This window comes from Dendropsophus ebraccatus, chromosome 5 (genome assembly GCF_027789765.1).
Source record: "Dendropsophus ebraccatus isolate aDenEbr1 chromosome 5, aDenEbr1.pat, whole genome shotgun sequence".
Lineage (NCBI taxonomy): Eukaryota > Metazoa > Chordata > Amphibia > Anura > Hylidae > Dendropsophus > Dendropsophus ebraccatus.
The window spans coordinates 43,795,297-43,821,768 of NC_091458.1; the positions used below are offsets into that span (position 1 = coordinate 43,795,297).

At 42.5% G+C, this 26,472-nt stretch overlaps 1 protein-coding gene across 7 annotated transcripts in view; it reads left to right on the forward strand.

The window, feature by feature from the left end:
- Positions 1-26,472, forward strand: part of LOC138792484 (serine/threonine-protein kinase Nek5-like) — a 35,049-nt gene that overhangs the window by 3,122 nt on the left and 5,455 nt on the right. For 2 of the 7 annotated variants that reach the window (XM_069969972.1, XM_069969973.1), the window contains exons 2-21: positions 6,093-6,229; positions 6,849-6,945; positions 8,045-8,142; positions 8,859-8,942; positions 9,039-9,109; positions 9,419-9,505; positions 10,050-10,104; positions 11,996-12,196; positions 12,908-13,004; positions 16,146-16,285; positions 16,691-16,896; positions 18,681-18,744; positions 19,841-19,951; positions 21,247-21,330; positions 22,031-22,129; positions 22,284-22,364; positions 22,899-22,988; positions 24,752-24,839; positions 25,361-25,525; positions 25,885-26,004. In XM_069969972.1, coding sequence (XP_069826073.1) covers positions 6,113-6,229; positions 6,849-6,945; positions 8,045-8,142; positions 8,859-8,942; positions 9,039-9,109; positions 9,419-9,505; positions 10,050-10,104; positions 11,996-12,196; positions 12,908-13,004; positions 16,146-16,285; positions 16,691-16,896; positions 18,681-18,744; positions 19,841-19,951; positions 21,247-21,330; positions 22,031-22,129; positions 22,284-22,364; positions 22,899-22,988; positions 24,752-24,839; positions 25,361-25,525; positions 25,885-26,004 — 2,155 coding nt within the window. In that variant the 5' untranslated portion in view covers positions 6,093-6,112. Of the gene's footprint in view, positions 1-1,467; positions 1,526-1,684; positions 1,744-5,159; positions 5,373-6,092; positions 6,230-6,479; positions 6,620-6,848; positions 6,946-8,044; positions 8,143-8,858; positions 8,943-9,038; positions 9,110-9,418; positions 9,506-10,049; positions 10,105-11,995; positions 12,197-12,907; positions 13,005-16,145; positions 16,286-16,690; positions 16,897-18,680; positions 18,745-19,840; positions 19,952-21,246; positions 21,331-22,030; positions 22,130-22,283; positions 22,365-22,898; positions 22,989-24,751; positions 24,840-25,360; positions 25,526-25,884; positions 26,005-26,472 lie in introns of those variants that run through there. The other 5 variants (XM_069969967.1, XM_069969968.1, XM_069969970.1 and 2 more) reach the window with 5 other exon arrangements.

A 26,472-nucleotide genomic window follows, 5' to 3' on the forward strand; every position in this document is an offset into this window, starting at 1 on the left:
TAGGGAGATAGCAGGTTACATTTGTGTAACCTGCTGATAGTTCTCCTTTATGTGTATAGTACTTATAATATGTAAAGTATCTTATTTTACATCATTCACACAAAGTGAAATGCACCATAAGACAGGGGCAGTAACATTTATTACTAGACACTCAGTACCGCCTGATCTCACCTTTCCTATGATAATAAGATATTCTTGTTTTTCTTGTATATATATAACAGTGACTGTAGTGGTGGTTTCCAATACGCTTGTCAGAAAATGTATGGGAACTTATGGAGTTTCACAGGGGCCCAATAGTAACCCTTAGACTGGGGCCCACACCTCCATGACCTCATTTCTTATAATCACTTAGGTAATTCTGGAGATTTGTTTTTCTCCTCTAAATAGGTTCTAGTGCTCTGTATACAATTTATTATATCCTCTTTTAGACCAGGGTTATACAAGAACTCTTTTGCAGCACTACTAAATAGATTTTAGCTATTGAGTGACAACTTTTTGTTCCTTTGTCACCTTCCCTGCCCTCTTCCAATGTGATTGCAGGTTGTCAGTGTGTTGCGATGACAGTTGATGGCTCAACAATGGCCGCCATTCTGCTAATACTCTGCTTTTTTTAAGCTTACCTGCCCTGGGCATGACCTGGGGACATGAAGGTTTTAATCGAACGCGGTCAGGGTGTGTAAAACGTCTCTCTACCCACTTTGTGTCTATGTCAGTAGATGGCTGCATAGACTTACATTATGCAGCCATCTTGAGCATGAGACTTAGAGCTGGTAGAGAATGGCTGGTGCGCACCCCTCTTCTCCGGACCTAATTCGTCTGTCTTCTATGACATATCAAAGGGTTTTGGAAGTAACTGTGTCTATTTAAAGGGGTTGTCCAGCAAAAATCTTTTTCTTTTAAATCAACTGATATCAGAAAGTTATATAGATTTGTAATTTACTTCTATTAAAAAATCTCAAGTCTTCCCATACTTATTAGCTGCTGTATGTCCTGCTGGAAATGTTATTTTATTTTCAGCCTGACACAGTGCTCTCTGCTGACATCTCTGGCTCAGACAGGAACTCTGTCTCGGTTTTCTATGAATCCCCATATGTGCGGTGCCTCCATGTAGCATATGAGAAAACGTGGCGTTATTTTTTTTTTTTATTCCACACGTAATCAGATAATTATAGAAATACAGTAAGATGCCATATGAGAAGCTGAATATTGCGTGTGCTATTACACAGGAGTATGCACGCGCCCTTAGGTGTGTTCAGGATAAACGAGAAAATCGTCTTTACAGATCTTGAAATTCTTTGGAAACTCAATATATGAGGAAGTTTTGTAACCTGTTATAAGCAGTGCTGGTAATAAGAAGGTTTCCTTGTTTAGCTACGTAAAGTGACACCAGGGGGTGGGGAGGAGTAGCAGGTGAGTGCAGGACTACATTTCCCATGATGCATCTGGAGAGGGCTAGTGCTTATGCACCTGTAGAGAAGCTAGTGTTGTATTGTGATCAGCCTGTGGCAGACAGCAGCTGCTTCAGGTGAGTACATGGCGGGGTGTTTAGGGTGTGATCTGCTACAGGGTGAGTGACTGCTGTGCGGACAGGGTGAGGTGACAGGGGGGGGGGGTGTTCTGGAGGTGCTCTCCTTCTATATGTTGTGCCCTGTATCCCTAGAAACCAGAGGAGGAGCACTGAGGATGTATTGCTGAGAGCAGGAGGGATCTGGCTTGGATGCTACATTGTGCAGGAACAGTAATGTATATAAAGGACAAATAGGATCTGCAATATAAACAATTGAGTCATTGTTTCCTTTCAAGTTGTTCAAAACTGTTCACTGGCTTCATTGTATCTGTTTCTGGGAAAGCTGGGTGACAACCGATAAAACTACAGTACCGTCTCTATAACAGTGGTCACTTGGCTTTCTTAAATGTTTGATACTGGGAAATTAGAGAAAGACAGTGATAGTTTCTATGCAGAGAATATAACATAGCAATAGAATATTTGGAGGATGACAAGGGATGGTAATGCTTTAATGAAAATGCAACTTGAAGGGAATCTGTCAGTACCTGGATAGGACCCGGGATGCTGACAGTGTACTGCAGGTGTCAGGCTCCTTGTGAGTATGGTACCTTTTATGAATGCGTCCGAGGATACAACTCAGGGGCGTAGCTAGGGGTTCAGCCTAGGGGGGGCGAGCAAGTCTGAGTGGGCCCCCAACCGATTATGTTACCCAAAGGGAACCTCGCTTGACAACAATGCTTTCTAAATAATAAAGGGTATATTCTGCTCCATTACTCATAGTGAATTAAGAGCAGTGTTAGAGGCTTCTACATTTACATATATAGACACATAAAATGAAACAGTGACTTACAAGGGGTGTCTTTTCATCGGAGTCGCTCACTATCCCAATGTCATGGATGTATGGGCAGTATAACAGGTTCACCTGAGATCTGTAGTTAAAACTGTAAAAAAAAGTTAAATCCATTATGCAAAGACTATTATTTTCCCTATACACTGACTGACCCATATACCATAGAGGTAGATAATTTGCATTCTGCCTAAGACAGGTGCATCACTCACAGGGAAGTACCGCAGGCTCAATCACTAGCTGCCACTACAAAAGACCTCAGGCTGCTGCACCCTGCTCTCTGTGATCCGAATCACAGCTTTCTGATTTAAACATACTTGTCCCTTATCCTGTAAGAGACTGGGGTGGAGGGGTCGGACCTCTGCCCCCATTCCCGACAGGATCTCCAGATCAGCCCCCAGCTCCTCTATGAAGCTGCCAGAGAGAACTGGGCCAAATAGGGTTAAATCAGAAAACCACTGTTTTCCACATGTCCAGCTCCCCCTGGTTTCCACATGTCCAGCTCCCCCTGGTTTCCACATGTCCAGCTCCCCCTGGTTTCCACATGTCCAGCTCCCCCTGGTTTCCACATGTCCAGCTCCCCCTGGTTTCCACATGTCCAGCTCCCCCTGGTTTCCACATGTCCAGCTCCCCCTGGTTTCCACATGTCCAGCTCCCCCTGGTTTCCACATGTCCAGCTCCCCCTGGTTTCCACATGTCCAGCTCCCCCTGGTTTCCACATGTCCAGCTCCCCCTGTTTACCAGCTCCCTCTGTTTCCGCATGTCCAGCTCCCCCTGTTTCCACATGTCCAGCTCCCCATGGTTTCCACATGTCCAGCTCCCCATGGTTTCCACATGTCCAGCTCCCCCTGTTTACCAGCTCCCTCTGTTTCCACATTTCCAGCTCCCCCTGTTTCTACATGTCCAGCTCCCCCTGTTTCTACATGTCCAGCTCCCCCTGTTTCTACATGTCCAGCTCCCCCGGTTTCTACATGTCCAGCTCCCCCTGTTTCTACATGTCCAGCTCCCCCTGTTTCTACATGTCCAGCTCCCCCTGTTTCTACATGTCCAGCTCCCCCTGTTTCTACATGTCCAGCTCCCCCTGCTTCCACACGTCCAGCTCCCCCTGTTTACCAGCTCCCCCTGCGTCCACACGTCCAGCTCCCCCTGCGTCCACACGTCCAGCTCCCCCTGCGTCCACACGTCCAGCTCCCCCTGCGTCCACACGTCCAGCTCCCCCTGCGTCCACACGTCCAGCTCCCCCTGCGTCCACACGTCCAGCTCCCCCTGCGTCCACACGTCCAGCTCCCCCCTGTCCAGGTCGGCCTGTTTACCAGCTGGGTTGTCTGTGTGCGGCCGTCCGGCACTGACCTGGTGCGAGCGCGGGAGACGGAACAGCGCGGCGCCAGAGGTGATTGGCAGGTGGGCGGGCCAGGGCGGCGCACGCACCAGCAGCGGTGCGCTAAGGCGGCCATACGCATCAGATTAAGATGGCGGCGGCCGGGGGAGCTGTGGCAGCAGTGCAGCACTTAAGATGGCGGGCGGCTGAAAAAAATTCAATAGCGATCTGAGTGGGCCCCTGCCAGAGTGGGCCCGGGGGCGGCCGCCCCCCCTGCCCCCCATCAAATTTCGCTACTGATACAACTGTAATCTTGGCTCTCGTAATGTAATAAAATGTCAAAGAGGAGTAGTGGTTTGGCGTTTGTGCCGCACTCTGGCACACCTCACTACTAATTCCTCCTCCCTCTTCTCCATGAATATTTTCTGCTGCTTGCTCCTGCTATTACTGCTAAACGTGCATGCGCTGCTGCTGGCAAGGGCCACGCACGATGTCTCAACAGTTAAAGTGTGCGCTATTCTTCTGGCCTCTTGTGTGAGTGACATTGATTGGAAGCGCGCTGCTAGAGAGATCATCTGTGCGTGCTCTAAATGTCAAGATGGTGCATAGTGATGATGGCAAAACCGGGCAGGGGGTTGGACAGCAGAAAAAATTCATGGAGTGGTGAGTTGTGCCAGAGTGAGGCACAAACGCCAACCCACTACTCCTCTTTGACACTTCATTCCATTACAAGAGCCAAGATAGCACAAAAACTACTCCTGGGAAACATTCACAAAACGTACCATACTTACACCTGCGGTACAATGTCAGCACCTTGGGTCATATCCAGGTGCTGACAGATTCACTTTTACCAATAATGGATGTTGGTCCAGGATGAAAATCATTTAATCTGGGGAAAGTTTTATTATAGATCAAGTAGCGATAACTAAGTTTACAATATAATGTGTGATTATTGTTATAGGGAAGTTTTATTTTCATAATAAATTGTGGCCGCACCTTCTACACCTTATGGGCGTCACAATTCCAGTAATAAAGTAACTGGTCACAATCTGGCACAGAGTTCATGTGCAAAGCAATCACTTCCTGCATTGTATTCATTGTACTATAACACACTGGTCTCCCCTGCATGTCCTGTATGGTAAGGAATAAAGGTTGCAATATATACTGGCTAAATAGCAAAATTGCACAGGAATCGGATTTTCGAAGCTTAGAATCGCAATATTTTTTTCTGCCAAACTCCTATGGGGTCTACACGAAAAACCCGTCTTATGTAATTGGAGACATTTAAGGTACAGTAAGGCCCCATAAAAATCTATAGAGGACACCTCTGCTATAATTCTATCACATACCCGCAACCTATCTAAGTTTTTGTTTTACGATTCCTTTCCAGAAGTTCGATTTACAATTCCTTTGCTGTATATTCCAGTATATACAGGCTGCTGAATAAATTATTTGCTGCAATATCCTCTCCTTTTAAGACTCGGTATTATGTGTCAGCTTAAGGTTCAGCAATATAAATTAAAGAGTAGTTCTGGTAATACTGTATCCCTACCATAGTCATTCCTAGAGCTGTGGGGGTGATTTGCACGTGGGGCTGTAGGGGGCATCTAATTTTTCCTGTGACTGGTTTTTCACCAGCTGAATAAAAGAATACAATTAGGAATTGTCCTGAAAGTAAAATACGTTCAGCTCTGTGGCAGGTAAGGTGCTGTGTACATCGACGTACCGTTTTTTTTGTTTGCCAACACATACCTTGGACATAGGGCCCAAAATGCAGTTTGGACCCCACTTTATTATTAATTTATAATATAATATGAACATGTTCATTCTTCAGCGCGGACAGAGCAGGAGCGCGCGCCTCCCATAGACTCCCATTATGAGAGGGAGGCTAACGGCATTCCGCGGCGGACAATTCCGTCGCGGAATTACGCTACCTTTGCTCAGTGGAAACGGGGCCTTAGGGTACAAACCCACACACCGTATATGCAGCAGATTTGATGGTGCAGATTTGATGCTGTGTTCAGTTATTTAGACCTAATCTGCTGCGTATTTGCTCCGTATCGCAGCAGTAAATACGCTGCGTATACGGTGTGTGGGTTTATACCCTTAAAGAGGTTATACAGGTTTAGGCCGCTTTCTTCCAGAAACGTTATGTCTCCAGTTCAGACTTAGTTTTGCAGCTCCGTTCCATTGAAGTAAATGAAACTTAATTGCAAAACCGTAAGCAAACTGAAGACAAGAGTGGAGCTGTTTCTGGAAGAAAGGGCCCGTGTTTTTCTAAACCTGGATAGCCCCTTCAAATATTTGGTAGATTCCCGCAATGGCCAATGTTAAAGAAATCTACACATTTTATTGACCTCCACAGTAAAGTAAAGTGCTGTGCAAAACGAATAATGCATCTCCTAAATGTTCCTTTTCAGGTCCAATCTTAGGGTAAAAGATGAATAACTATGAAGTAATTCGAATGATCGGAGAAGGAGCGTTTGGAAAAGCTTTTCTGGCGAAAGGAAAAAGGGACAATATACAATGTGTGATCAAAGAAGTGAATCTCTCCAAGGTGACGTGTCTGTATATTATATTAGTAGTAGGAGGCCGCAGACCATGGCCCATGATACATTGGAGGAGATTTATCAAACATGGTGGGACAAAGTGAAACTGGCTCAGTTGCCCCTAGCAACCAATCAGATTCCACCTTTCATTCCTCACAGACTCTTTGGAAAATGAAAGGTGGAATCTGATTGGTTGTCAAGGGGCAACTGAGCCAGTTTCACTGTACACCATGTTTGATAAATCTCCCCCATAGGGTTATAGTAACATCCTAATTCTCAGCTGCTATACACCACTTACTTGTTCAGCATCAGAGAGCTAGGCCCAGTTCACACATCACATATTTGTTGCAGAATATTGGCTGTAAAATCCGCACTGTAATTCTACAACAATGTGCAATGTAAGGAGAATGGGGCTGTAACAAATCCCAGAAAACCATCAAACTTCTTGTGCCACTCTCAGAGTTTGGTACTATGAAGCCTATAAGCCACAGTTGTGAAAAAAAATTAAGTCATTAGTTTAACCAAAACATTCTGCAACCAGTTATAGTTTCCATATTGTTCCGGATTAGTAATATTTCCAATCTCTAGGCTGGTCAATGCAAAATCTGTCCGTTATTTTGTCTTTAGATGGCCCGGAAGGAGAAAGAGGCGTCTCATAAAGAGGTGACTCTTCTGGCCAAGATGAATCACCCGAATATTGTGAGGTTTATTGCATCAATAGAAGGTTTGTTCATGATTTGTGACATATGGAGGGGGGAGTGAATGATGGAGGAGGAAGATACAGAATAATCTATACAGTAAAACACTGACACACTGGACAGCCCTTAAATGGTTATTCCTATCTCAGTAAATGATGGCATATCCAACAAGCAGCTTCATATGCTTCATTTCACCTATCAATGGCATTTTTGAACTCTAAGAATTGTGTCAAAATGTTTGATTGATGGTCAGTGATATAAAGCTGCGGAGCTGCCTGGTGGATATAAAAGAGTTCAGGGGGTTTCCATCTATACCTTGTTGATGTGGGGGATTTAAATCGACATCTAATACCGCGTGCACACAATTACAATAAAGAAATACAGTATGCCGCACTTTGCAGTCCTGTCTACTTCTTTTCACACAGTCCCCTGACCCCAGTAGAATGTTACAGCGAAAAATATTTTTTTTCAAATGAACTGGTACCAGAAAGTTATATAGATTTGTAAATTACTTCTATTTAAAAATCTTAAGCCTTCCAGTACTTATCAGCTGCTGCATGCCCTGCAGGAAGTGGTGTTTTCTTTCCAGTCTAAAACAGTGCTCTCCGCTGCCACCTCTGTCTGTGTCAGCAGGAACTGTCTAGAGTAGTAGCCTACCTTTCCTACTCTGGACAGTTCCTGTCATGGACAGAGGTGACAGCGGAGAGCACTGTTTTATACTGGAAAGAATACACCACTTCCTGCAGGATATATAGCAGCTGATAAGTACTGGAAGACTTAAGATTTTTTTAACAGAAGTAATTTGGAAATCTGTATAGCTTTTTGGTAACAGTTAATTTGAAAATAAGAAAAAATATATATTTTTTTTGCCAGAGTATCCCTTTGAGTGATTCACTCCCTGGCTTTCTACAGTGGAACTCCTTCCTATGCACTGAGGTGGAGATTACAGTGAGCCAGTGAGTGAATTGCTTAAGTGCGCACTTTTTCTGGCTCCTTCTAACAAATGGTGGGTGACTCAACAGCCAAAGGCTCTCCAGGCATGATGGGAATTGTAGTTCCCCATCTCTGGTCTAGAATGGTAAAGCATAACTCTGTGTATTCATGAATGTATAATGATCATTTCAGAGAATAACAGTCTGTACATTGTGATGGAATACTGTGATTGCGGAGACCTCATGAACAGAATTAACAAGCAGAGGGGTGTTCTCCTTGATGAAGACCAGGTAAGCGACTAGTAGGTTCAGTTGGGGGAAATGTTTGCTAGGTGAAAATCTTCAGCTTACTGTAGATCAGTGCAGATAACAGCTACCATGAGCCAATTGTTTTATCACACAACATTGCCTTGATAGGATACAATGTAGCATTCAATCATCTGTAAGAAATATTAGCTTAAATTTAAACATACACCACTTCCTGCAGAGCATACAGCAACTGATAAATACTGGAAGACTGGAGATTTTTAAATAGAATTCATTTACAAATCTCTGTCACTTTCTGACACCAGTTGATTTAAAAGATTTTGTTTTTTGCTCGAGTGCTCCTTTAATAATTATTATGTGCTAGGTATAAATATGAACATATATAAAACCTGTTGAAAGTATATATTATACTCAAATAAAACCAGGCATGTCATACTTTACCTTAAAATATAAGGTATTCTATAAATTTCCTTAGAAATTCTATAGAATGCCTACACTTTTTACCTGTAACACATACGGTGCATTGGGATTTTTACCCAGTGTATGTGCTGAACAGAGACGAAATACATCATGTGACCCCCACCCTTCTCCACCCTTCCATAAGTTACCAACCTTGTTACATGTGGATATCTAGACTATTTATAACATGCCTAAAATAGCTGTATTTCACGTAATGTATATTGATATATTTTTTTTTATATATACATCCTATAAGAAGTAAGTGACATTTGTCATTACAGATCCTTAACTGGTTTGTGCAAATTTCTCTGGGTTTGAAGCACATCCATGACCGCAAAGTACTTCATCGTGATATTAAAGCACAGGTATAAGCCAATTGATTCTGTTGTAGCAGTAAAACCTAGAGCTGATCATCTTGATCTGGCCAGCCATCCATTCATCATTTTACTTTTACTATGCAGAACATTTTCCTCACTAATAATGGAACGATAGTCAAGCTGGGAGACTTTGGCATAGCAAGGATGCTGAACAAGTAAGTGGATTGTATAGGCTCATGTGATCAATATCCTGACCCACAGAAAATTGCAGTGTTTAATGTGTAAGGGAAAGTGGTCTGTCCTGGGTTAGACTTCTTGTCATCTCACAGTTCCCTCTCTCCGCTGCTATCTCTGGAAGATCAGGGAAGCCCGCTCACCTGATTGGTGGACTGGGGGTGTGGCAAGACAGGGAGGAGGTGTGGCCTAATTTATTTCTGGAAACATAAGGATCAAATTATTAAAATATACAATTTATTGTCTGGAAATTATTCTGATTATCTTTTTTTCTGTTGTTTCCACCAAAGCACAATGGAGCTGGCACGGACGTGTGTAGGGACTCCATACTATCTCTCCCCAGAAATCTGTGAAAACCGACCCTATAACAATAAAACGTGAGTTACATAAGAGAAGTTTGCTAAGGAAAGTGCTCCGTGCAAGAAAAATACGCTACTCGTCTTGCACCAAAGTTATTAATATTATAAATTGGTGCATTTTTAATACTTTTAATAATTAACTCTAAAGTTTTGAAAAGTGAGGAGTGGTAAAACGTGACAAATGTATTAATCATGTATGCCATTTTTTGTATTATGTTGTATGTTTTTGGGTTTATATAATGGGGTTAAAGGGTTTTTTTAGGATTAGAAAAAGATAGCTGCTTTCTTTCAAAAACAGCGCCACCCCTATCCTCAGGTTATGTAGAATATTACAACTCCACTAACTTCAATAGACTTCAGCTGCAATGCCACACCCATCCTGAGGACAAGAGTGGTGCTGTTTCTGATATAAAGCAGCTTTGCTTTCTTTTCAATACTAGATAACTCTTTTCAACATACTGGAACCAGTATAATATTGTTGAAGCAATTTATCAGCTGTTTTTATGCCTAGCAATAGGATCCTGGCATGGTATCAGCCTAAAAATTATCCTTTTTTTTTCAGGGATATCTGGTCTCTAGGATGTGTGCTGTATGAACTTTGCACCCTCAAACATCCAGTGAGTAATATGTGTTGTACTGTGCAAACATTACATTGGCCACAAGCAAAACATTAAAATAAATCCATAAAAAGAAGAAAACAAAGACTGAAAAAGAAATGCAGTTATACAGAAAACCCACCGATATCCTATCATGTACCATGCTGGTACTCTCTTTGATATGCAACATACTGTCACTTTTTTCAAACATAGGCTATGTTTACACAACGTGAGAAATAAAGAAAAGGCGGCCGATTTAGCTAATTAAAAAACGTCCGTTTTTGCCGCGATTAAACTGACTGCAATGGCAATGCATTGAAGTCAATGAGAAGACGGACGTCCAATGCACACAATGTATTGAATAATGGATGTTTTTTGCCGCGGACGGCAAAATAATGAACATGATCAATATTTTCGGACGTCTTTTGCAAACAGCGGACATTTTTATTAGTTGTTCACACACAGTTTTTCTTTTGTCACCGTTCTTTCTCTGTTTTTACTATTAAACTCCATGGACTTTTCAATTACGCTGCACCCAAAGGACAATTAGTAACCCCAACTAGAGTAATGTGCAAACACCTGTCATTGCGCTAAGGGAAGGTCAGGCTGCTAAATGATGTCCCTTATTTTAGATTCAAAATAACTGACTTAATTTTAAACGGAGCTGAAAAAATGTTGTGTGAACATAGCCATACACTGAAACCACAGGATATAAATATAAAGTACACAAATATAATATGGAACCATGGGCTACCGACCAGTTAGTAGAGAGCTGCTTTCCCTATCCTTCTTTAAAGAACTTTCAAGGAAGCATACATGGCTATGTCTCATATCTTTATGGAGCACTCTTTAAAGACATACATTTACCCTTTGGTCCCTAAACACAGGCATCTCTTCAGCCAGCACCCGATAGGCCCTGAAAAAGCTGTCTACAGATGGGTCACATCTCCTGGGGAAGTTTACTAGCTTGGCATATTAAAGCCCCAGTCATGTTCTAAGGCTTCTTAAACATTAACTTAAAAAGAAAGCTGCCTCCTAAATCTGGTACAATAATTCTCCGCACACCTTTATGGCGCCCTCCTCAAGGTAAAACATTACTCTTCCGGTTCCAGTAAGAGGAAGAAAGTGGACATTATACCATTATAACCTATAATAGAGCATAGACCTTCTGCTTCATAGTCACCAAATATAACACAGGGGGGTAATTCTGGGGGTGTCTTACCTGGGCTCTGGCGCCCCCATGTCACCTAAGAAGACATCAGTATTAGAAACACCACATGGACCCTGTTACAGATTTTGCACTGGAGCTTCAGGAGAAACCTCTAAAAGAAAATGACTAGTACTACAAGCAAAGATACAAAAGGCAAGGGCCCCACAAGAGCTTACAACCCAAAGCTCTCAATGAGAACTGTGCAACATGTACAAAGTGCCCATTAAGGGGGGGGGGGGGGGTGACAGGTTCCCTTTAACATACATTTAAAGGGAAACTATCAGCAGAAGAAGCATAGGGATTAAAAGAAGACTAATCCCTGTGCTAATAAATTGTTTTGGTGCACTGGGGGCAGGACTACCGTTCTCAATGCACTGATCTGCCCCAGCTACCCTGCTCTGCTGGTATTCATTAGGAGGGGCAGGCCGGCCAAGGGTGGATCGGTGTACTTGGGGGTGGTAGTGACGCCCCCAGTCCACCAAAATGCCTTATTAACATAAGGATTAAACGGTACCAAGGATAAAAGTAAGAGACTTGCCCTATAGGGACGTATCAGCAGGTAAGATACTTCTAACCTGCTCATAGTCTCCCTATAACAAGTATGCCACCATTGAGAATAGACCAAAAGGACAAACCCATTTCAAGTTTCTATCTTGTTTTCATGTATCTTAACTTAAACACAGTCTTGTGTATTCTTTGTAGTTTGAAGCTGGCAACCTAAGGCAACTGGTGTTGAAAATTTGCCGCGGTCGGTATGAGCCACTATCCTCAAAGTATTCCTATGATCTGAGAACACTGATCTCTCAGCTCTTTAAAATATCCCCAAGAGACCGACCATCTGTCACTTCCATACTGAAGAAGCCTTTTCTGGAAAAACGGATATGCAATTTTTTAAGTCCGAAGGTGAGTAAAGTCTTAGAGGGATATTCCAGTTTTGGCATGTAAAGCTTATTCATTATGTATGGAAATGTTCTGCAACTTTCTGATACTACTTTCTGCATCAAGGTTAGTAGGATTTCTGCTTCATGTCATATGGCGATCGCAGTCAGAGTTTTCAGATCTTGGCTGATCGTTGGAATCACGACCAGTCAGTAGAATGAGCAGGGAGAGATGCACGCTCTAATTGGGAGACTAAGGGTCCATTTACACAGAAAGATTATCTGACAGATTATCTGCCAAAGATTTGAAGCCAAAGCCAGAAACAGACTATAAACAGAGATCAGGTCATAAAGGAAAGCCTGAGATTTTTCCTCTTTTCAAAACCATTCCTGGCTTTGGCTTCAAATCTTTGGCAGATAATCTGTCGGATAATCTTTTGTGTAAATGGACCCTTAGATGGCCCAGTAGCACTGGATGTCTGTCCAGGTCATGTGACACACAGGGAGAAGAGGCTAAGTGTGGACTTCTCCCGGCTCACTATTCAGATCAGTCGCAGTCTGAATACTAAGACCTTAACAGATAAAAATTTTTTTTATTAATGTCAGGTAAACTTGAATATGTATAGCTCTCTCACTATATAACCACAGAACCTATGTAGAAACCACCATTTTTGGTGTGTCCAAGCTTTTTGATTAAATTCCTAATGTTTCTACTTGTGATTTTCTGGTTTTCTAGTTAATGGAGGAGGAGTTCAGTCATACAGTGCTTCACCGAAGAAAGCCTACACCAGTGAAACCAGCACATAACCCAGTAACACCCAAGCCGTCACCAGGTAACAACACCCAGTTGTTTGCAGGAGTTGTACAGGATTAGGAGAAAATTGCTTCTTCTCCCAGAACCAGTGTCCTCCCGTGGCAGCTTAACTTCTTGAGAACAAAAGTATTGGGCAACTTAAATCCAACCGTATGATCCATCTCTTCCCCAAGACTATTTGTCTCTGCAAAATCGGCAGGTTTGGTAAATTTTTCTCTAATGCAAATGCAGACCTTAAAGGGAACCTGTCACCCCCCCCGTTCCAGGGTGAAGGCCGCCCGACCCCCCGCTAGAGCCCCCAGATACTTACCCCATCTCGCCAAGTCCCATTCCTGGAACCACTCCTGGGACGAAGATATCCCTGTCTGAAGCCCGGCGCACGCGCGCTGCTGAGGTGAGTCCGGTGCCCATAGAAAATTAATGGAGCCGTCATTCTCTATGGGCGTCGGACCCACCTCAGCAGCGTGTGACGGGCAGATTCCCTTTAAAGGGAATCACCTACATTTTCAATTACTGATTAGAGTCAGATACTAAAAATTGTTCTTTTATTCTAATCTTTTTCTATTTTCTGATTGTAACTTTTTTTTATTTCACTTTTTGTACATTTTTATGGGGACTGCCGTTTTGCCTAAAATGTTTTTAATAGCATTTAGTGGCATGCTTTACAGCAAGCCTCATGGACATAGACAACAATAGACAGTCCTTCCGTCCCCTTGAGATGAATGTGAAGCATTACTGAGTGTACTCTCCCTCGAGGGAGACCATTAATTTCCTTGATGTGACAGTTACTTTTGAGAACAGACAAATACACACAGAAATTTATAGAAAGTCGACTGATGCCAACCTCAGCTTGCGCTTTGATAGCTGCCACCCGAGGCCCATGGTCCGCAGCTTACCCTTTAGCCAGATGCTCAGGGCGCGCAGGATCACAGACTCCCCTAGAAAGTTGGAGGTAGCACTCAACACTATGACAGAGGAGTTTGTTGAGAGAGGGTACCCGCGGGGTCTCTTGAGGGAACACAAAGAAAAAACAGCGTCAGTAGGGCCGGTATCCAACAGGGCAAACACGGACAAGAGAATACCTTTTGTCACCACCTACAGTGACCTTTCCCCTAAAATAGCTAAGGTGGTTAGACAGCATTGGAGTATTATAAAAGAGAGTTACAAAAATGTACCGGAACTACAAGTACCACCCTTGATGTCCTATAGAAGGAATAAGAATTTAAGGGACAGTTTAGTTAAAGGGGAATTAACTACAAAAGAAACCGGTAGTGGGCAAAGATTTCTTATGGTGAAGAATAAAGGGTCTTTTCCATGTAGACAGTGTGTCAGTTGCACGTATATGGATAAAGGGACTAACTTTATACATCCATCTACTGGCAGAGTGTATAACATCAATTTCTACCTTACTTGTACATCCAGCTGGATAATCTATGTTCTCTGGTGCCCATGTAAACTTTTATATATTGGAGAAACAACTCGAGACATGAGAACTAGATTGAATCAACACAGGTATTCAATCAGAACGAAAAGACAAGACTTACCAGTTTCCAAACATTTTTTGGATCTGGGGCATAGGGAAAGTGATCTAAAGTTCAAAATTTTGGATCACATTCCACCCCTTAAAAGGGGAGGTGATCGTACCACATTGCTTAAAAAACGTGAACTTATGTGGATCCACAGGCTTGACACATTGCAACCTAAAGGGTTAAATGCGGAATTTGTAATTACAACTAAAATGTACAAATGAATTTTGCAGGGAAGTGGTTTGTCCGAAAACTCATCTAGATGTTTTTTTCTTGTTTTGCTCTGTATTTGTTGTTACTTATATCCTTTCTCTTTTCTTCTTTTTGTAGATTTCTTTTTGGGAACGGCGAGGAAGGCTGCCCACCACTGCTCTGAATGAGTGCTGTTTTTTTTGTTCTCCACATGTTGCCCGGATTTATGACTGTCTAGTTATCTAAGATCATGTTCACACTGTGATGTGCAATGCGTTATAGCAGTATTTACCTGGGGCTTTGGGTTAGATGTGGGAAAAGTTTGCACAGGGGTTTGGGTGACTATCTGGGCGTCCCGTGGTCCACATTGTGGGTCCCGGTTTGACCCCCAGGTTTTTTGACTGGAGAGCGATTCCGCTTTGCGGGAATGCTCTCCACTCCACCGGATAACCCTGCTTCATTGGAATGAGTTCCTATCCCTTTAAGTCTATTAGACCCATTTTCCAGCTCCTTTCCTATGTGTTCCAACGTAGCCAGTGTTCACATGTGATTTTGTCAACAGTGGCGTTTTCCTTGGTTCGCAAGACCACAGCGTACTGAACATTTATTGACTCCATGACCAGTGTGAAGTTACACCAGAGGCTGCAGAAGTTTCTGCGGCTGGACATCTAGTACGTACCTGACAGTAGTGACACGGGGCTTGTTGTTATGTTTTTCTTACAATGACGTAAGCCAGTTGACACCCACTGACCCGCGCATGCGGGTTGATGTTGTTTACAAACTATTCACAACGAGGGCGTACAAGCATGGAGACAAGTACAGCCTACCTTTTTCTTCTCTGAGCAGTGGTGAGTGGAAGCTAACCCCGCCGATTTATTATATGTAACATATTTTAACATTTGTATCACCTTGTATACACAACACTGGATGAATTGTACTGTATACATACTTTGTAACTACACATTGTTCCTGATTGGAACCCGATGTAATATTTTTTTCACTACACTTGTGTATTTGAGTCACATGATCACACTGTGATTACTCACCTGTTTTGTATTTCACTAAGTATATAAAAGGATATGAGTCACTGATTTTTTATGCTTGAGAAAGGTCTCGTGATGAGACAGAAACGTTGCTGATTTTTGTTATTTGCTACACCAAATAAACCACCAGTTGTTTTCACTATTTTGGAAGTGCTGCAATTTCTTACGATTATCTATCTATCTATGTATGTATGTATGTATATATATATAATCTAAACAATGTGACATTTTGAATCCTGGACACTTGAGATGTTTATCTTTATAATATTTTCTTCCATACCCACAAGGTCCCTTGTCATTATTACTGCATTGTTGTCATCTGACTACATGGAATATGTATAGAAGCTTGAATGCTTGGACATTTTTGCATCCATGTAGCTTCTTTGTATTTATCTTAAGCTCCAAGAAATGAGAAGAACAGAGTTCAGGAATTTCAACATCCAAGACATAAAGTAGTGACTCCACCAAGGCGTGCAGAATACCCTCACAGGAATGCATGGAAGCCCCCTTCACATCTCCAGCACCACAATCCTGTCAAGGTGATCATATCATGTGGTTATACACATTAGATTAATGTTTGGGGGCTCCCAATTTAACATTAGCTGTCAGGAGTGGGCAGTTGGAATTTAAAGCGACTCTGTACCCACACTCTGCTTGCCCCCCCCCCCCCCCAACTGCTTGTACCATCGGATAAGGCACCACGTCAGGATGACCTGTTATTGATAAGGTGCTGTAACAAAGAGCAAGGAACTGTCAATTTGGGAAAATCATGGGATTCATAGATCAGCATATAATGTTACAAAAAAAATATATATATTGTGTATCGATAATATTATTATTTTCTAAAAAACACACATCTAAATGTGCAAAACGTTGCACTGGTCTGTCTCTTAGTTGGAGCAAATAAATAGGTTTGTATGTTCTGTATTGACCTTTTTTATTAGGCGCCTGGACACCACTGGGGACAAAGAATACATGGACAGGAGGGACCACCTGGAAGGATACATGGACAGGAGGGATCACCTGGAAGGATACATGGACAATATGAACATTATTATGCCAGGCTCAACAACATACAACAAAGGCCCCATGAGTATCAACCTCACTTTATGCCACAAGGAAACCAAAGAGCTGACTCTCCACATCAATGGTAAGTGATTACTGAATGTAAATCAAGGGGGATAAAGCTAAAACATATGATTTAATACACTATGGCATGGCACTCTAGCTTATACAGTAACACAGTTCTTAGGTACCACGTTCTATAGCTAAACACGTGGTGAAGCTGATTCTAAAATCCTAGAAGAAAAAAAACACACTAAAAGATTCAGACTAAATTCATAAAGGGACAATTCTTGCAGCACCAGTTATGGCCTTCACCTTCACAGCAGCTCTGAACATTCAGTTTTTCAAGTAGATGTCTGCAACTTGTTGTAATGGCTCATTTCATTGGATAGTACCCTTAATCTGTGTTCACACATTGCAGTTTCATTGAAGTACTGTCTACATCTCAGCCTAGATTCTATGTCAACATTCTAAGCCTACATTCTATGCCAACATTTTATAAATATATTCTGTGCCAACATTTTAAGCCTAGATTCTATGCATACATTCTATGCCAACATTCTGTCAACTTTCTATGCCTTCATTCAGTGCCAACATTCTATGCCTATATTCTCTTTAAACTGTTTTTATTGAACTTCGGCACATAGTGAAGACATAGACCGTGCTTGTCTAGGCAGGTGGTGGCATAATAACATAAATACAATGTTAACACAGTAAGTACACACCATAGCATAAACCTCCAGGAAAAGAACATGTCATCATTGACTGTGTAAAAAGACAGTAACATTCTTGAGTGGTATACCATCATAGAAACATAAATATGACATCTGTCGTGTACCACGGAATAGATCTATGAGGGGGGTATTTTTGCCATTTATGGTAAGGGTCGTCGCAGCTTGGCTATTAATGTGTTGTAAGAATGACCGAAAAATATGTCCAAAATTACGTTCGGAGAGGGTGGCATAAAGGAGCTGCCAGGAGACCTTATCAAAGGCCTTCTCTGCGTCCAGGCTAAGCAGCACAGTAGGCTGGTTATTTTTATTTAATGCGTGAACTGTAACCGCCACCGCTCTACAAACGTTCCTGACAGAATGTCTGTTTAAGAGGAAGCTCTGTTGATTTGGGGATAAGAGGGAAGGTAGGAAGGATTGGAGGCGTGTGGCCAGGATTTTTGTTAGTATTTTATAGTCCTGATTGAGAAGAGCTATCGGACGGTAAGATTGAGGAAGAGTTGGATCTTTCTGAGGTTTAAGTAATAAAATTGTGCGAGAGTGTGCGAAGTCAGCTAGCGGGGCCTCTTCTTTGTAGATACTGTTAAGAAGGCGGGTAAGGTATGGAGCAATTTCTGCGGCGAGCAGTTTGTAGTACTCCCCTGAGAAACCGTCGGGGCCTGGGGTTTTATTGTTGGAAAGGATTGTATAGTGTGTGTGACTTCTTGAATTGAGATGTCCGCCTCTAAGATTGTTTATATGCCTATATTCTAAACATCCTATGGCAACATTCTATGCCACCATTCTATGGAAACTTTCTAAGCCTATGCTATATGCCTACATTTTAAAGCCAGCGTTCTAAGCCAATGTTCTATATCAACATTCTATGCGTCAATTCATGCCTCACTTTATGCAGTAAATGAAACTGCAGTGTGTGTGAACACAGCATAAGATCTCTTTTTGCTTGCATCCACCCTATCATACAGTGCTTAGTAAGACAACCACATAGCCCCTTTGTAATACAAATACCACCATGCAGTGGCCAAGTAATACTGCCTAATCTTAACGGCCTGCGTTCACTAGTGTCCATGACAACTGACAGGCCTTTTGTTGTTAATGTAAATGTGTGTAATAATTAACTGATATCACTGTTTCCAAGGAATGACTATTTACAGAGGAGACAGGAGGCAGAACGGATTAAGATAAAGGTTGAAAAACAACTGGTAAGTAAACAATCTGTTTTATGTTTAAAATGATTCACTGCAGGGAACTAAATTATCATCCAATTCATTTGGTTCTTCTACATAAAGGGGTCCTGTCATAAATAAAACTCATGCACTATCCACATAATTGGGGGACAGCTAACTGAACAGGCAGGTCCCACCCATTCTCTATGGGACTTATGAACATCTGGTATAGTAGTGAGTACTGCTAAGGTTTGAAAGTAATTACCAACAGCAATATCCACCTTACCTGGGGCCAGCACAGTCAATCTTCTGTTACTTCTCTCAGAGCATTAAAAACATACATATGTGCAATACCTAATATGGCTATGACATAATAGTCTCAGATCACCTAGTGACGTATGGAATTTAAAGGAGTACTCCAGCGGGGGGGGGGGGGAGCATTTTTTCCCTGTGACCGGGGAGGAGGTGGCTGAGGGAAACGACGTCCACTCACCTCCCTGATTCCAGCGGCGGGTCCTGCATTGCGGCGCTCCGTTCCCCGATTCCCGGCGGCTTCCTGGTGTCTGACGCGGGCCCGAGACATGACGTCTCAGGTCCGCTCAGCCAGTCAGTGATGGAGACGGGATCCATTTCAAGTCCGCTCAGATCCCGCCTCAGATCAAGTATCGTCTCGAGCCCGCGTCAGACACCAGGAAGTGGTCGGGAACCGGGGACCGGAGCGCCGTGATGCGGGACCCCCCACTGGAACCAAGGAGGTGAGTGGACGTCTTTTCTCTCAGCCACTTCCTCCCCGGTACCAGGAAAAAAATGTTCCCCCTTAAAGTGCACCTGTCACATGCAATTCACATTCCAATTTGCTCACAGTTAGATAGCTATTAGGTAAAAGAAACACATGGTACCTGTCATATATCCAGCTGTGCTTCCAGGCCATATGAAAAGGCTTGGGAGATTGGGGTGTGTGTGTGAGTGTCATGAGTTGTTGCAGCCCTCAGCACTTGACACTTTGCGCAGCATTTCCTTTAGGCACCTTCATTTATTTTACTCTCAGATAACTCCTGTAATATTATCGACAGCTTTTATTAGTATACATATGCACCATGCAATGTATTTACCTCCCGGTGTTTGTGTCTAGGGGCTCCGTCCTTCCTCTGCCGATCACCATGGTAAACATATACCTGTCACAAGGGTAGATGTGCGGGTTGAGAACAGATCACCACAGAAGCAACATGCCAGAGACCACGAGGTACTTACATCGTACTTTCAATGACCCTTGGCAAATCTCTAATATGTGTGTGAAATGTGTATGATGTGTGCGACATGAATGTGATGTGTGAGTGTAATGTGTTTACCGTATCGCAGCGAGTTAATCGCAATGAAAACCGCTACGATTATACAGCTGTATAATCCGTATCTGGCCGGGGAGGGGGTGGAAATAGAAGGCTCCGGTCACTTACTTCCCCGGTTCCAGCGCTGCCTCCCGGATTGCGCCGCCCCCTACTCCCGTCCCGCGGCTGCTTTCTGGACTGAGCTGTGGCTTGAGACGTGATGTCTCAAGGCAGTTCAGCCATTCAGCGATCGTAGCGGAGTGCTGTCTTGGCCGCTGAATGGCTGAGCTGCCTTGAGACGTCACGTCTCAAGCCACAGCTCAGTCCAGAAAGCAGCCGCGGGACGGGAGTACGGGGCGGCGCGATTCGGGAGCTGGTGCTGGAACCGGGGAGGTAAGTCACCGGAGCCTTCTATTTCCACCCCTTCCCCGGCCAGATACGGATTATACAGCTGGCCAAGAGTACCCCTTTAATGGCAATGTATTTCCGCATTAGCGTATTATATGCGTTTATTTGTACCATGCGGATTTTGTGCAGGAAATCATTACATTTTGTATTGCTTCTACAAAACCCCCCTGTGAATGCAGAATTATTGTCTGATATATAGGTTTTCCTCAGCTTCAAGAAACAAATCAGATAATATTACAGAGGTATTCCACTCAAATATAACTTTTCATATGTTGCTGGCCAAGGTAAGAATAACAATTCATTTCATATTTGTTGTTATCTATTCAGTCTCCTTCCCCCAGTTCTCAGCTGCTGCTTTCTGCTAAAGACACAAAAAACTGTGTGTGAGCTTTTCTCTACATCTTTTCCCTCCTCCCCCTCCTCCCTTCTAAAACAGCTGATGTAAGCAAGTCTCAGGCTGGCTTTATCTGCAACTTTGTAGCTTCTTTATAATGCTGGAGGAGTTAGTCTGAGGTCAAGTTACTGATGAGCTCACTGTGATTAATCCTCCCAGCATTACAAAGGGACATGTTTACATCAGCTGCCTCAGAAGGGAGTGGGGAGGAGGGGGAGACAGAGCGAAAAGCTGACACGCAGTTTTTGTGTCTTCAGAAGAAAGCAGCAGCTTAGAACTGGGGGAAGGAGACTGACTAGATAATAACAAGTATGGAAGGAATTGTTAGTCTCACCATGGGCAGCAACATTTAAAAAGTTATGCTTGTGCAGAATATCAATTTTAAATGTATATGCAAAATTTGCTTAACAGGAATATCTGAGACAACTTGAAGTCATCCGCCAGCAACATCACAATGAGGTCAGAGAAATAAAACTGAAAGCCGCTGCACACCAGGTAAACTGTGACCTTGTGTATGTACCAATCATACATATTATTAGGATGGGACTGCATAGCAATGCCAGAAATGGGTCACAATACAAAGAGCTAAACTAAATGTCTTGTAGGTCAGTTTTGTGCTTTACAAAGGTTGCACATTTTTGAACTTCTTTGCTTCCTACTGGTCCCAACAGGAATAACTTACACCAGTAGAAATCTCCATCTTCTAGCTTGAGTAGATAAAATCTTGATAAAATCCACACATACTTTAAAAAATATTTATTATGGTTATCAGGTGCTCTTTAAACATGATAAAGTAGGCATACTCTCTTGCCCTAATCCCCCCCGATGTCATTCCAACATCATCTTGTGAGGGGTAAGAACCATTTATTCCTAGTTCATCTTTTTTTCTGTGATCTCTTTGGGCTAATATTGTTCTATTTTATCTAATTATTTGATTAAAAGTTGTATTGAGTATATTTAAGTATGATATACACAAATCGGTGAAATCATTCCAGCATCGTGCAGTCTCTGCTGTCCTGTTACAATACATGGTACTTTGCCCCGAATTTCACATTAAAGTTTAGCCAGTAGATATATATATATATATATATATATATATATATATATATATATATATATATATATATATATACATACACACACTGTACCATTAATATAGATTGAAAAAGTTGACTAATCATGCAGCTTTTCACAGGAATCTCCTAAGGCGACAGATGGGACATATCTTGTAAAGCCAGGAAACAAAGGAGGACCCTTTCCTGCAGACCGGCCAGATGGAAAAGAGCCGACTGAGGTAATGTATAGTTAGTACAAGAGCTCCAGTGTAAATGGCTTTTGATACTTGGGAGAAGCAACAAAACTATAGGGATCGTTGTGGCCCTCCGTAGATAGACATTTCCGAGTTATTACATGATGCTGATGGTAGATCTTGGTTTTATATATTTTAGAAGATTCAACTACTGTTCAATGATATCATCAAGCAAAACCGCCAAGAGAGAAAAGCACTGGAGGAGAAGTATAAAGTAAAGGTATATGTTATAGTTTATATCATGCAGCTATGTATTACTATTGCACTCTTTTTAAATAAAGTAGACTTCTGTTTGGACCTAGGTAAAACGTCCGGTGTCAGAGAAGATCATCCTGGTTGGTACTACAGTACCGTCCGGAAGATCGTCACTGCTGTTGAATTTCGATGCGGGCGCATCTGTCCGCGCCCGCATCTGAATCCGCCGCTGCACACAATGAAGCATGTGGCCGGAGCCGCACACTCCATTGTGTGCACTGACAGGTTCTCTGGAGGCGCTATTCACTGAATAGCAGAAGCAAAAAACTGACATGTCAGTTTCTTGCAGCGCCGCTAGGGATCCCGGCCAGAGTGTATACTATGTGTATACACTCCGACCGGGATTCCCTTAGCCTGCAGCACTACGTAAGTTCCGTAGTAATCACGGCCATTGTTGCAAATCGGCAACATCGGCCGTGATTACTACGGAACTTATGTAGTGTGAACATAGCCTAACACTGTAGTCCTCCATGACATTTATGTTGTTTTCTATTTTCAGGGTGGAATAAGATTTGAAATTAGTGACATCATAGAAGAGTTTCAGACAGACGGTCCCACCACAGACCACCACAACAGGGAAAGTGAAGAGGTCAGAAAAAAATTATTTCTATAAACCTTTGGAATTTCTAATTTATGCAACTGTGAACCATTGCCTTATATCATCTTCATGTAGGATCAGACGAGCATGTTGTAGAGCAAAGGGGCTCCCAGGCCTGACACATAAAAGGGGTTGTACTTCATAGAGTCCATAGTCACATACCCTATGAGGGGATAAAAATGTCATGGATCCACTTGGGACCCCCTTTATGAGCCACAACTGAGGGCTGCTGCTGTATATTATTGCAATCTCTGCCAATCGGTAGAGTCTCTGGCCTGCCCCTGCAAGACGTGGCTCTAGTTGACTATGTTTGGACAAATAAAGTATATTGCGGTATACATCAGCCTTCCTTTTTTGACAGGATTCTGACTTTGGGCCCTATTCCACCGGACGATTGCATAATCGTTAACGATTAACTATCTCAAACGACCGCTATTGCGAAAGACCTGAAAACGTTCACTCATTTCCATGGAACGATAATCGTTACTTATGATCGTAATTGCGATCGTTTTTCTTCGCTATTTATTCGCTATTGCGTTCGTATCTATTGCGAACGACCGAACAATGTCTTATTCAATGCGAACAATTTGCGAATGTTTTGCGAACGAGCAACGATAAAAATAGGTCCAGGTCTTATAAAGCGATCAACGATTTCTCGTTCGGTCGTTAATCGTTAACTGCATTTCAACTGAACGATTATCGTTTAGATTCGAACGATTTAACGATAATCTGAACGATAATCGTCCGGTGGAATAGGGCCCTTATACCTCCAACATTGGTGAAGATCACGACGTGAGGACCCCCTTACTAGACAAAACAATTAAAGCCCGCACATTCACTCTTGTTCACACTTTGCAGTTTGCACAAAGCCATGGCTAACAGTAAATAAAAAACAGAAAATGCCCCTTACTAGGACATGATACATCATATATATCCTAATCTGAAACTGAACCATCTACAGTGGTGCCTTGGATTACAAGCATAATTTGTTCCGGGACCGTGCTTGTAATCCAAATCCACTCTTATACCAAAGCAAATTTTCCCATAAGAAATCATTGAAATGTAGACAATTGGTTCCACACTCCAAAAATCATTTTATAATCATTATAGCAGCAGTGTGTATAGCTGAGTGTGAGTTCAAGCACATTATAGCAGCAGTGTGTATAGCTGAGTGTGAGTGCAAGCACATTATAGCAGGAATGGAGAGGATGGGAAACACAAGGACTGATAGAGACTGCAGGGAGCATGAAGGAATGAGCAGGGCAGATGGGGACACTGTATAGCAGCACTCTCTGTCCGGGGAGAGGGGTTAAAGCTATAAAGAGATTACCCCCACAGTCTTGTCCCCTGATGCAAGCCCAAGCCTGAAGTGGATCTGCTATAAATTGGAAGGTGAGAGAGACTTCCTGGGTCAGAGTACTGTGCTGCAGACCCCGCTATGCAGGCCATGCTCCTCCCCCACTCACGCTCCCACCCAATACCAGGAGCTCTTAAACCAAAGCAATGCTCTTAAACCAAGTCACAATTTTGAAAAACTGTGAGCTCTTCTTGCAAAACGCTCTTAAACCAAGTTACTCTTAAACCAAGGTACCACTGTACTTGAAATGTTATTTTAACATTTTGTTAAATAAAACAAAAAAGCCCCCCCCCCAAAAAAAAAAAAAAAAAAAAAAAAACCTTCATAATCCTTGCTCTTCCTATAAAATATGTTCTTATATTTTCCAATAGAAAAATATATAATTTTTATTTTACAGGAAAACGATCCTCTCAATGACACATTAACCTTCGATCATGGAGAAAAATTGGGAGGCACCAACTGGCACAAGATTTATACGGATCAAGGTGAGGACGTTGTGGGTAGAGATGAGCGAACCTGCCGAGGTTCGGGTTCGTATGAACCTGAACTCTTGGCTTCTGATTCTCGCTATCTGCCCGCTCCGTGGAGAGGGTGGATACAGCCGGAGGACCGCGGCTGGAAAACTGGGATACAGCCATAGCCATATGCTGTATTCCAGTTTTACAGCGGCAGTCAGGAGCCAAGAGTTCAGGTTCTTACGAACCCGAACCTCGGCAGGTTCGCTCATCTCTAGTTGTAGGCTCATTGCCTCTTCGTCCTGCTTGGCCAATAACTACCATGTGTAATGGAGCCTCTAAGAGGCAAGATAAAAATTTCCAAACCATAGGCATTGAGCATTTGCAGTGATTTCCCCCCCCCCCCCCCCCCCCCCCCCCCCCATTGTTTTATTATCATTATTATTGTTGTTGTTTTTAAAATTCCTCTGGGAGTGCTCTAAATCATGGAAAATAGCCATGAGATTTACTTTATCCTATAGCCGATATCACTGGTTTATATCCTATTACAGATGACGAAAATCCGGAGCATATACAAGCGAATAACAGAAAGCAGTGGAATCCTAAAGAGCCCCAGACACTTCTTGGCAATCTGAGAGCTGTTGCCATCACATCTGGGTGTACTACTATGGGTGACACAGTGTGGGATGGAGAGATCTGCCCCTCCGCAGTGGCAGGTAATAGGTCTCGCAGTGCGGGTATAAAAATTCTTATAATAATCCTTACAATAATTATGTAATTCTACAATCTGAAAGGTTTATACAATATTAAGTACATTCATTATACAATTTGAACTATTGATATTTTTATGACTTGTAGTGCAGGGATGGGGAAGCTTTGGACCTCCAGCTATTGCAAAACTACATTCCCATCATGCTTGGACAGCCCAATCTTTAGCTTTTAGGAATGATGGGAATTGTACCTAGAGGGTCAAAGGTTTGCCGTGCCTTTTTTTTAGTGAATATGTTCTGTTTATACATCTTTTCTATATAAATGGACATTTACCTGACACTAATACTTGTTTCTTTCTAAACAGAAGATGATGATTCCTCCGAAAACAGGAAGCATTGGAGGCATGAGGCGCCACAAACCTTGTTGAGAGCATTAGAAGCAGCAGATATGGATGACTCAATAACACCTGGAGAAGGCTACCAAGGTAAATTACAATGGTAGCGTATATGTAATAATAATCAATAATTTTTATTTATATAGTGCCAACAGATTCCGCAGCACTTTACAATTCTATATGTGTGTGTGTATGTGGTTTTTAATCCTAGAAAGATGTTGAGAAGCAGTCTAACAATAACCTTTTTGCCACTTTGTAACTTGGCTACTTTTTGGCTGTTGCAATGGCCAAACACTTTCAGGTTACGTTTAAGGGTGTCTAAGACATAGAACAGCCCCCTAATTAAAGGAATTATCCAGGATTAGAAAGAACACAACTTCTTTTTTGCAAAAACAGCACCCCCCCTGTCCTCAGGTTGGGTGTGGTATTAACATTTAGCTTCATTCACTTCAATGGAACTGATTTGCAAAATCCATCCCCAAACTGAGGACAGGAGTGGTGCTGTTTCTCAAAGAATGCCGCCATGTTTTTCTAAGCCTGGGTCCTTTCACATAGGTA